Source organism: Euprymna scolopes, chromosome 24 (genome assembly GCF_053919585.1).
Source record: "Euprymna scolopes isolate OS-2025 chromosome 24, ASM5391958v1, whole genome shotgun sequence".
NCBI classification, from domain to species: domain Eukaryota; kingdom Metazoa; phylum Mollusca; class Cephalopoda; order Sepiida; family Sepiolidae; genus Euprymna; species Euprymna scolopes.
In genome coordinates, this window is record NC_136505.1 from 32,758,856 (window position 1) to 32,771,950 (window position 13,095).

At 33.2% G+C, this 13,095-nt stretch overlaps 1 protein-coding gene across 1 annotated transcript in view; it reads left to right on the plus strand.

Moving 5' to 3' along the window:
• LOC145246643 (fatty acid 2-hydroxylase-like) overlaps positions 1–13,095 on the plus strand; it is a 49,237-nt gene that overhangs the window by 16,761 nt on the left and 19,381 nt on the right. Inside the window, exon 2 of the mRNA XM_080108347.1 lies at positions 11,548–11,806. Within this exon, the coding sequence (XP_079964473.1) occupies positions 11,548–11,806 (259 nt within the window). The remainder of the gene's footprint in view (positions 1–11,547; positions 11,807–13,095) is intronic.

Below are 13,095 nucleotides of genomic sequence, written 5' to 3' on the forward strand. Positions count from 1 at the left end.
TAAAATGATTACATTTTAAATCATTAATGGAACGAAATTTCATCATTACATTTAAAATCATTAAATTTAAAATCATTACATTTTAAATCATTAATTGAACCAAATTACATCATTACATTATCATTACATTTACAATAATTACATTTTAAATCATTACATTTTAAATCATTAATTGAACAAAATCACATAATTACATTATCACTACATTTTAAATCATTAAATCTAAAATCATTAATGTAATGATTTTAAATGTAATGGCGTAATTTGGTTCAATTAATGATTTAAAATGTAATATTTTAAATGTAATGATAATGTAATGATGTAAGTTGGTTCAATTAATGATTTAAAATGTAATGATTTTAAATGTAATGATGTAATTTGGTTTAATTAATGATTTAAAATGTAATGATTTTAAATGTAATAATTTAAAATGTAATGATAATGTAATGGTGTAATTTGGTTGATTTAAAATGTAATGATTTTAAATGTAATAATTTTAAATGTAATGATGTAATTTGGTTCAATTAATGATTCAAATGTAATGATTTTAAATTTAATGATATAAAATGTAATGATAATGTAATGATGTGGTTTGGTTCAATTAATGATTTAAAATGTAATGATTTTAAATGTAATGCTTTTGAATGTAATGATGTAATTTGGTTCAATTAATGATTTAATATGTAATGATTTTAAATGTAAGGATGTAATTTTGTTCAATTAATGATTTAAAATGTAATGATTTTTAATGCAATGATTTTAAATGTAATGATAATGTAATGGTGTAATTTGTTTCAATTAATTATTTAAAATGTAATGATTTAAATGTAATGATGTAATTTGGTTCAATTAATGATTTAAAATGTAATGATTTTAAATTTAATGATTGCAAATGTAATGATGTAATTTGGTCCAATTAATGATATAAAATGTAATGATTTTAAATGTAATGATAACATTACATTTAAAATCATTACACTTTAAATCATTAATTGAGCCAAATTACATCATTACAATTTCATTACGTTTTGAAATCATTAAATTTTAAATCCTTAATTGAACAAAATTACATCATTACATTATCATTACATTTACAATAATTACATTTTAAATCATTACATTTTAAATCATTAATTGAACCACATTACATCATTGCATTTAAATCATTACATTTTAAATCATTAATTGAACCAAATTACATCATTACATTATCATTACAATGTAAATCCTTACATTTCAAATCATTACATTTTAAATCATAAATTGAACGAAATCACATAATTACATTATCACTACATTTTAAATCATTAAATTTAAAATCATTAATGTAATGATTTTAAATGTAATGATAATGTAATGGCGTAATTTGGTTCAATTAATGATTTAAAATATTTTAAATGTAATGATAATGTAATGATGTAAGTTGGTTCAATTAATGATTCAAAATGTAATGATTTTAAATGTAATGATAATGTAATGATGTAATTTGGTTTAATTAATGATTTAAAATGTAATGATTTTAAATGTAATAATTTTAAATGTAATGATGTAATTTGGTTCAATTAATGATTTAAAATGTAATGATTTTAAATTTAATGATATAAAATGTAATGATAATGTAATGATGTGGTTTGGTTCAATTAATGATTTAAAATGTAATGATTTTAAATGTAATGCTTTTAAATGTAATGATGTAATTTGGTTCAATTAATGATTTAAAATGTAATGATTTATAATGTAATGATAATTTAATGATGTAATTTGGTTCAATTAATGATTTAAAATGTAATGATTTTAAATGTAATGATAATGTAATGATGTAATTTGGTTCAATTAATGATTTAAAATGTAACGATTTTAAATGTAATGATAATGTAATGATGTAATTTGGTTCAATTAATGATTTAAAATGTAATGATTTTAAATTTAATGATATAAAATGTAATGATTATGTAATACAGACATACATACATACATTTATATATTGGTAACTAAAAATTTTCGACCCAAACTGATGAAAAAGCTTGTCCTATCTCTGAATACCCTTTATGTAAAATTTCAAATATTTATACCAGAAATTGTCTGAGTAATTTGGAAGAGACCGCAGTGGTCAATTTTTTTTTTTAACTTTGACCCCTATTATGACCCCTTAACATTTATTGTTTTGGGCTCAAATCAAGTTATTAAGTTAGATCCATGTCCAAGGAACCAAAAAAGAATTTCAAGTGTTTAGACCCCAAAATTGTCGGAGGAGTTTGGTAGAGTTCTCAAAGGTCAAATCGTTGAACTTTGACCCCTTAATCGCCAAATTTCTGGCCCAAAACCGATCACATCGATTTTCCCAAATCTCAGTACCCTGTATATCAAATTTCGAGTCTGTAGACTAAAAATTGACAGAGTCATTGCGTAGGGAAATGTAGACACACACACACACACAGACACGTTCACTTTTATAGATATATAGAGCTCCATATTTCCTTTAGTACAACACGAATCCTGGCAGGACTTATGAAGAAGAACCTGAAGTCCTACCTAACTAATATTCCTGGTGAACCAAGTGCAAAAGAGATTCAGACAATTGCACTTAAGGGAACAGCGAGGATACTAAAAAGAGCTCTCGGTTGGTTTCAATAAAAAAGCGGGGCAATGTTGGCAGCTGGTTTGGCTGCCCCATACCCAGCATTACAATCTTCAAAGGAAGAAAAATAAAAAATAAAAAAAATAAAAAAAGCTAAATTTCATTGGTTAATCATCCACATACATTAACCAACGACATTGCTGTTTTTTTTTATTACAAATAAATTGCAAATAGCTTATAATATATATGATTGTTGTGTGAATAAAGGTTATTTTGTTATACATTATATTTCTTTTCAAATTATGCAAAAGACTTACCTGTTGTTTGGAATGATGAAAGTTTTAAGGAACAACTTGAATCCCTAAAGTTTAAGAAATTCACCTGATGTTCAAGAAAAAAAAAATCAAATACAAACATCAAGAAGTTGAGACTACTTCTACTACTACTACTACTACTACTACTATAACAATAATAATAATGATGATGATGATGATGTGGAGACTAACACACACGAACCACAAGCGTAGACCAAACTGCTTGAGACAAAACATGAAACGGTACATGGAACCAAAAACATTGAAGCTGCATAACTATAAGTTCTCTAACCCCACCCCATCTCCCATTACCACATCATTGCCCCCCCCCCCCCCAAAAAAAAAGAGTGAGGCCAAATAGCCAAGTAGTCAAGGAGGAAGGAAAGACCAAGGAGTGAGCACCGACCATACCTCCACTGTATAAGTGCAAAGAGAACTGGGACCTTGGGGAGGCTTACTGCCACTCAAATTCCAATAATGACCAATGGCCACTGCCAACGAGAAATCAATGGCAAGCAGCTGTTGCGATAATGTAAATTTATTTGCAAATGGTATCGAAAGAGGTGGAGAGTACTGGAGACTTGTTGTCGCTCAGCTTTCAGGGAACACCACAGGCTGTATTCAACAAAATCTTTGATGACCTGTGTGAAAGCTCCTTGTGAGCTACTACTACTACTACTACTGATACTGATACTACTACTACTAATACAAATAATACTAATAATTATAATCATAGTACTAATAATACTAATACTACTACTAATAATAATAGTTGTATGTCATTTTGCATTTGCCCTTTCGATATTAGAGTGTAAAAGAAACAACATTAAAAAATAAAAAATACCAAGATCTGAAATGGGAATTAGTTAAACTATAGAAATGTAAAGAAATTCAGGTGATTTCCATTGTAATTTGGACGCTTGGGACCATAGCGAAAAGTCACCATAAATGGCTTAACAATTTCTTTTACAATTTTGCAAAAGACTTACATATTGTTAGGAATGATGAAAGTTTTAAGAACAGTTTGAGTCTCCTAAGTCAAATAAATTGATCTGATGTTCAAGAAAAAAATCCAACTAAAAACATAAAAAAGTTGAGACTACTATATTATTATTATTATTATTATTATTATTATTATTATTACAACAACAACAACAACAACAAATTCATATTTAAATTAACACAAAAACCCTAATAATATAAAATTAAATATTTTTTGTTTTCTTTTGAAAAAGAGGTGTATCTCTCGAAATTATCAAAAAACATTTTATCATCACAAATATCTAAGTTTTAAGAAGGCTGTTAGCAGTGTAGGATACAGGGATGATGAAGTGACGTGATGTATGAACAAAACAGATAAATGAACGAAGGTCGATAAGATGTATCCCGTAATAAACGGAACAAGTGATATAAATTCAGGACAGTTGTGAAGCAGATAATAATAAAGGAGCACTGAATTTATTAAAATTTATGTGTGATGATCGATTAAATAGTAAGTTCATATTTACTGATTTATATCTGAAAGATTTTGAAAAATAAATCTATCTATCTATATATCTATAAAAGTGAACATGTCTCTGTGTGTGTCTGTGTGTCTGTCTGTGTGTCTGTATACATTTCCTTACACAATAACTCTGTCAATTTTAAGTCTACAGACTCGAAATTTGATATACAGGGTACTGAGATTTGGGAAAATCTTTGTGATCGGTTTTCGGTCAGAAATTTGGCTGTTGCGGGGTCAAAGTTCAACGATTTGACCTTTGAGAATTCTACCAAACTCCACCAATTTTGCAAATTAATTGCAAAATAATTGGTTTGAAACGTTTTAGTGCTCTCCACACCAACGAAATTTTAGATAGAGGTTCTTTGGACATTGATCTAACTTAATAACTTGATTTGAGTCCAAAACAATAAATGTTAAGGAGTCATAATAGGGAGCTTCTTTTTTTTTTTTGTTTTTGCTCAACATACACCTGGCAACGCCGGGCAATGCCTGGCTGAAATGCTAGTATGTAAAGATTTATAATATAAATACGACTTTCATTTGCTTGCCTGTTGCTATTCATATATCACGTCACTTCACCATCCCGGTATCCTACATTGCTAACAGTCTTCTTTAATACTGACATATTTATAATGGTAAAATGTCTTTGATAATTTCGAGAGATATCTCTCTTTTTCAAAAAGAAGACAAAAATTATTTAATTTTATATTATTAGAGTGCTTTGTTAATTTAAATATTAATTTGTTATTATTATCAAACACATACATATTAATTTAAGCATATACAGCATAATCACGTTGACACATCGGTTCTCGTCAGATCATTGAAGTTAAGTAACGTTTAGCCTGGCTAGTACCAGACCGGTGATCATTTGGAAATTCTAGGTGCTGTATGTGCTCTGCATTGTTTCCAGTCATCCTGAACCTCCACTTGCCACTGGTACTTAAGGACACCGACCTCAGGATAGCAGTGGTTGGTAGGTCTATGACAACAGAATATTCTTATTGTTTTGACTCTCAAGTATATATCCGACAGAGTTAGACACAGTTAATCAATCGAGAACCACATCGCTCTATCTAAAAACATGTAAGATATTAACTGTTATATACTTGAGTCAAAATAATGAAAAGAATATTCTCTTGTCATAGCTCTAGTGGTGGAGATTGTGCAACTCTTGCCACAAAAATCCCACGTGCAGGTACCCTTACAATGGGTATCCATAGTCTTACAAGACTGAAGGAAGGTATTATTAATTTAAGTAAATGAGACAAAAAAATAAATTTGTTTGTTGGCTGGAAGTTCATAATAGCTAAAAAAAAAAAAAAAAAAATAGGAAAATGATGGAACAATTGTAAAACATTTTTTTTTTTACGTGTTCATCTTTTTTTTGTTCACAGTCCAATTTGAAATACGCGGCCATTGTTTATGAACTGCGTTACGTTTTTCTTTCGGCTTTACTGCAGACTCGCATTCTGGAAATAATTTCATGTATTGTTACTTTTGTCCTCCATCCATGCACCAAGGTCGCTTAGAAGCACATGAAACCCACAACAAAAACACATCATTATCAAAACAATACAATTACAAAATTATTAGGTCTAGCCAAAATATCACAAGATCAATTTGGTTGTACGAATTTTTTCTTTTAAGAAAGAAAAAAAAAATGTAGGTAGCTCTTTTTAAGTAAAACCGGAATAAGTGTTTATGAATACTGTTTCTTTTCTGTCTCTCAAGACAATATCTACCCCTTCCACCGACAGATTATCCGTACGATATGGAGTTTATAGTGAAGCAAATGTTGGTGAATGTCTATTTTTATTACTCATGGCCAGACACTACTAAAAAGTGGACGACCATAGGTTTCCTTTTAAATGGATTCTAAACCAAGATGTAAGGGAGAATGCCACTCCTTTCCCAGGATTACTCCACTTCAAGTACTATCTTTTAAAGTCTTTCGTAAGACTGAACTGAGAACTGAACCCTGGTCTCCCAGCCAATTAATGAACACTCTTATCATTATGCTTTCTAGGCTGGCATAATAGTAAGAGAGTTCGCTAAATGGGCTATGAGATCAGGGTTCAATCTCTGGTTTAGTTATAGCAAAAACTAATTTTAATGGTGTAAATAAAAATGTAAAATGGTCGACCATCGTCAAAGGCGACTCAAAGGCTCCATTTTCATTAACTACTACACTAAAATGTAGGAAAAGGCATCGCCCCTTTCCCAGAATTACTCCACTTACCCTTGATCTTCACCTCATAATTCTGAATCTTTAGCAAGGTAGCATCAAGTGCTATTTTTTAAGTCTTTGATATGACTCAACAGAGGATTGAACTCTGGTTCCCCAACCCGTTAGCAAACACTTTTATCTTAAATTTTGCTTCATGTGCTAAGAATAATTTACTTATATCCTAATGACAGTAAAATTGCACATGACAACATTTTAATTCATGAACGTTTTATATAGAACTAGCAGAATACCTGCCCCATGATGGAAAAATTAATTCACAGAAAAGAACAGCTTTGCACCATTTTGATAAATAAAGATAACATGTGATAGTATGATTTGTCATACGGACCCCCAGAAAGTAACGCAGACAAATACACAAGAAAATAGCAGTACGAATGTAGTGTGTAAGTGAATAACAATACAAAAGTAATACACAAATAAATGATAATATGAAAGCAACAGATCCATTGTCTTGAACAGACAAAGTGACGCTATGAACAATTAGTCAAGAATAGGATTGGGATGAAGAATTCGGAAAGAAGTATATATTTCCGATTGGGGGAAGCTGATAGAAACTAGAGTGACCAGACGTATTGACTTTGCAGTAGATATATTTAGATGAGTTAGACAAGTTTGTGCAGACGAGTAGATGAGCAAACGGGTACAATGACACTACCATCTATGGTAGCCCATCAAAAACCGTAAACGACCAAATTCTCTCTGATTCTTCTTCTCTGATCTTGAGTACGTGGTACAATGGGAAAAGAGGTGGCTGGTTACTTTTAATGCATATAAAACCAAGCTTTATTTTTACATCATCAATGCTCTGATGCCCCTCTGGCATCAATTGAAATGAATAGCTCTCGTCCTGGGGAGGCTTCATGTTTTGACAAGCTTCTGGGCTTGACCTTAACTCCCGATCTGAAATGAAACACATATATCAAATCTGTTGCCAAGGTCACTAGGAAAATGGTAGGATCCTTCTACCGCCCCAGAAGATATCTCACTACTGATGCAATTATCTATCTGTATAAAAGCCAAGTACGTCCAAAGATGGAGTACTGCTGCCACATCTGGGCTGGAGCTTCTAAAAACAGCCTATCCTGCCTTGACAAAGTTCAAAATAGACTTCGTGGCTTAGTGGGGAATGCCCTTTTCTTTTCCCTGAAACCTCTCTCCCACAGAAGAGACGTTGCGCGCCTGTCTTTGTTTTATCGTTATTTCCATGGCAAGTGCTCGTCTGAGCTCCAATCTCTGGCTCCCCTTGCCAATCTTTCATGATAAACCCCCGCCTAGTTAAAATCACGCTCAGTAATTTCCCCCACTCTTTATCTGTGCCTAAATCAAAACATAGATTTCATGAACAAAGCTTTTTTCTGAGAAGTGCTCGCCTGTGGAATTCTCTTCCGTTTGCCTGTTTCCCACCTGACTACAACTTAGATGTCTTCAAGTCCAACATGAACAAATTCCTGATTAATCGCCCCCTTAAGTAAGACACTTTATCAAATCTCCAATACAAACTATTACTACGATATTATCCCATTGATTATTGTACACACAATAACCCTTATCCCTGAGTGGCTTCCAGGCCTTGATAAGTGGTGATCCCTTTTGTAAAAAAAAAGTCTCTTGATCCGCTACATCTAATACTGTCCAGATTTAATCATCTTCTGAAGTCATTAAATAAGCAAAAGGACTAATATGCCACAAAACAGATTTTTTTTACAAATATGTCACTGCTTATCAAAGAATAAAGGCCACGCGTGGATAGAGGTTAAGTTAGTTGGAAAGCAGCCCCACAGGATAGAATTCAACAGGTGGATAGTTCTAGGAAAGACAATTTGTTCATTGAATTTTCATTTAGTTTTACATGCAGATAGTAAGTAGGGAATATTGTTGACAGTGGTTGGAGCTAGATTAGTGTTTGTTATGAATGTGTTGCAGGGAGTGGGGGACCATGGATTGAAGCTCAGTCGAGCACATACCATGAAAATAAAAATAGTTTCTTCTGTGCAAAAGTTTGTAAGGAGAAGAAAAGGACTTGTTGCAAATTTCCTTTTCAACCTTTTTTTAAAGAATTCTATGTGTTTTAAAGTGGGTAGTCGGACAGCACTCAATAGATGCCTCCGTTCAGTCTTAAAAGACAAAGGACACCCCTCTGTAAGGGCAGCTGCATGTGTAATTGTGAGGCAAGGGTTGCACAATCCTCAACCACCCCTCTCCTAAATCAGCACTGCTTGAGTTCAGTGGCAAGGAAAAGTCCAGAACGACTGGAAACAATGCCGAGATGAGCAGAGATCACATCTCGCACAAGGAATTCCGAAATGGTCACCTATCTGGTAGTGGGCAGGCTCATTGTTGCTTAATTTCGGTGATGTGATGGTAACCGGTGTGTCAAATGTGACTAGTCCGTATATTGGACAGCACTACTGTCAAAGGAAAAATAAAACTCCTCCTCCTCTCTGCTAGTCTATGGGAAACCCTTGGGCATGGTCGAGAACCCGTTTAAACCCCCCTCCTTCGATCAGGATAAGGTGAGGTCATGTAAAGCAGGTGACTGACGTAATACGGAAGCAAACGGAAATAATTCTGTTCATGGTTTCATTTCGTTGTGCTGAGTGGAAGATACTTCTGGGTATAATCGCCCAGTATAGGCACTGCTCGGACAGAAAGAAACTGCAACCTACTGTCTGTACATCTGCAAAGAAATCTATGGCAATACATCAAACTCTTTATTCAAGAAACAACATGAATAAAATCAGTACACCTCGCTCTGTAAGGATTACCATGAGAGATAGGTGGCACCTGATCGCTATCAAACTACTCTCTGACAAGCAGCAAAGAATAACAAGAAAGATCATGGATAGAAGAAGCAGAAGATGAGAGCGAGAAACATACATTGACAGTCTGAACACCTGGGCAACATCAAAAATGGTGAGCAACAATGAATTCATGAATTTTTTTTTTTTTTTACATGGAGGTCATCACTTATCAAGGCCCGGAAGCCACTCGGGGATAAAGGTTATTGCGTGTACAGTATGTTAGTATTGGAGATTTTGATAAAGTGTCTTACTTAAGGGGGCGGTTCATCAGGTATTTATTTATGTTGAACTTGAAGACATCCAGGTTGTAGTTAGGTGGGAAACAGGCAAACGGAACAGAGTTCCACAAGCGTGCACTTCTAAGAAAGAAGCTTTGTTCATGGAATCTACGTTTTGGTTTTGGCACAGATTAAGAGTGGGGAAAATTTTTGACAGTGGTTTCAGCTAGACAGGTGTTTATTGTGAAAGATGTTTCGAGAGTGTGAGAGAGAGAGAGAGAGAGAGAGAGAGAGAGAGAGAGAGATGGAAAGCTATAGCCATCAATGTTTGTACCAGGCAGGACATCCCTTGAATGAATGAATGAATGTGTTTCAAAACAAAATAAGTCGTTCTTTAAAAGTTTTATGGTTGTGTGTGCTTGACATAATAATTATTACTATGGAGCATGGAATAGACTATGTTCAGTTCTAGTCATATTGGATCTGTTGCAATCAAATTGAGCACTAACGCTCTCGAGGAATATGTGGATTAACACTCTCTGCTAAATATGAGCAAAATAGCAACTTTTATTAAAATAGTTGTATACAATCAATCGTTCAAGACAAGTAATGTATTTCAACATTAAATTACCTTAAAGGGATTAAGGTTCCACAGTCAATGCTTGCACTCTTGTTCTGTCCCAACCGAAATGAATGGCTGTCTGCTTGAAGAAGCTTCTTTGTTCGATAAGCTCTTAGGATTAACTTTTATGTACCAACTGTTTAAGACAATGAGGAAACGTTCTATGTACCAACTGATTAATAACACCCTACCTGAGAATTCTTCCTTCAAACAACTCGGCTTTACATTCACAGGAAATATGAACTGGAACAAATACATTGAGGACACTGCGAAGGCTGCTGCAAGGAAGATGGGCTTCCTCTATCATGCTAGAAAACTAATGACACCTGAGAGTATCCTGTACCTCTACAAGGCCACCATTCGCATATGCATGGAACATTGTTCCCACATCTGGGCTGGTGCATCTACCACTAGTCTCTCCCTTTGGATAGGGCCCCAAAAAAGTTTCCAATTAAAAGTCCAAGTTTGTCAACTAGGCCCCAACCCCTGTCCCATCACCGCAATGTTGCATCCCTGTGCCTGTTCTACAAGTATTTTTACGGAACGTGCTCTGATGAACTCATTGCACATGTGCCTCTCGATGTACATATCCCCGACAAACCCACTTAGCAACAAAATCACACCCCTTCACTGTTGAAGTCCCTAAATGTCAGAAAGTTTTCTACACTAATAGCTTTTTCTCTAGAATGGCTAGACTTTGGAATTCCCTTCCTGCTACCTGCTTCCCAAACGGTACTGATATGCAGAAGTTCAAATGTAACGTAAATCAACATCTTAATCTATTTTAGGCATTGTCCCAATTAGTAGCGGTCCTGGATATGACCTTAAGCTATATCCGATGGTGAGGCCCCAGCTTGCGGGCTTTGGGGAGTGTGGAGCCACCCTTTAATTGCCATTGCTCCCAGGTCCAATCTGTACCTGTTAGGGTCCCAACTATGAGTTAAATAGAAACTGACTTAAAAAAAAACCCAAATATATTCTATTAAAAAATTGTTCTTCAAAATCACTGGATTCGGCATTAAATAACCTGAAAAGGGTTGATATGCCGTAAAACAAAATCAACCAACCAACCCAATTAGTAGCCCCTTACTTCAAATGGCAATATGCCTTGTTTGGGGGTGAAGGCGAGTAAAAGAACAAAAAAACTGGGGAAACGTTTTATGTACTAACTGTTTATATTAGCATTCATTCTCGTCACTCTTTATCTGTTTGCTACTATGTTTCTCTTGATACTTTTCTTCTTCTTCTTCTTCTTCCAGAATGAATACCAATTCAATTGGGACGAACCGATTCTCAGTCAACTTGATCAATTAGGAGATTACTATTTTGAATGGGTACACCAACCCGAAGAGCACTATATACGCCTTTTCAAGTCAGATATCCTTGAATGCTTATCCAAATCTCCATGGTGGCTTGTGCCTTTAATTTGGGTCCCAATCACGTGCCTTTCTTTATATTATTCCTACCAAAATATTTCCACGCAAACAGAGATATTGCATTTACCTTTTGCAGAAAATGGTAAGTCAAAAGTTTTTTTTATTCTACCCCCTTTCTCTCTCATATATATATATATATATATATATATATATATATATATATATATATATATAAGTTATAAAATATATATAGCGATTAATCGCCATATATATTTTATTAGCGATTAATCGCCATATATATTTTATAACTTACTACCTATACTACCTAGCTCTACCTACGTATTGAGCACTGTTGAAGTAAATACTTAAAGTTTACACACAAATTTATACTTTCGTATATTAATTTATGTGATTAAACGAAGTAGTTATATATATATATATATATATATATATATATATATATATACATATATATATACATATATCTATATATATATATATACATATATATATATATGATGATTGCAACGTCTTGTCAGACGAGTGCCACTCCCTCAGACACTGAAAGTTCATGAGCCCGAAAAATGACATATAGTCCTGCCAGCGAATTCACATGCTCAAGCAGACATGACACTAAAGACGGTCATTGTTATACATACATATATATACACTCACACACACATATACATGCGTACATACACAATACACACACATACATATACATACACACACACATGCAAACATAAACAAAACGGTCATTGGTATGCATACATATAAATGTATACATGCATACATACATACATGCATGTCTATAAGCATACGCTCATATATACTCATGTACATACACAATGCATAATACACAAACATACATATACATACCCACATTCATACATATACATCCACATATACAAATACATACACACATATACTTACACATACATATACGTACACATATGCACATATATATACATACACTTACCTACATATACATACACATCCATATATATGCATTAATACACATACACACATACATGCACACATAAAAATACATATACATACACACCTGCATACATACACATACATGCATATACACACATACATGCATACAAACATTTATAAATGTATATATGTACACACACAAACATATATACACATATACATACATATTACACATAGATATAAATACATATAAACTCACATGTACATATATAAATATACACACACATGCATATATAAATATACATACACATATATAGATACAAATAATGATGGCAGAATAATTGTTACATGCATCCAGCATTACAGGCATACACAGCTTTTTATCGCAACAGGACTTTTTTCTTTTTTTTTTATAATAGACAAATACCTGAGGGAGTATCTATACAAAGATGATGTTACAGAGTTTTAGCTTTATACGACAGCTAAATCTCT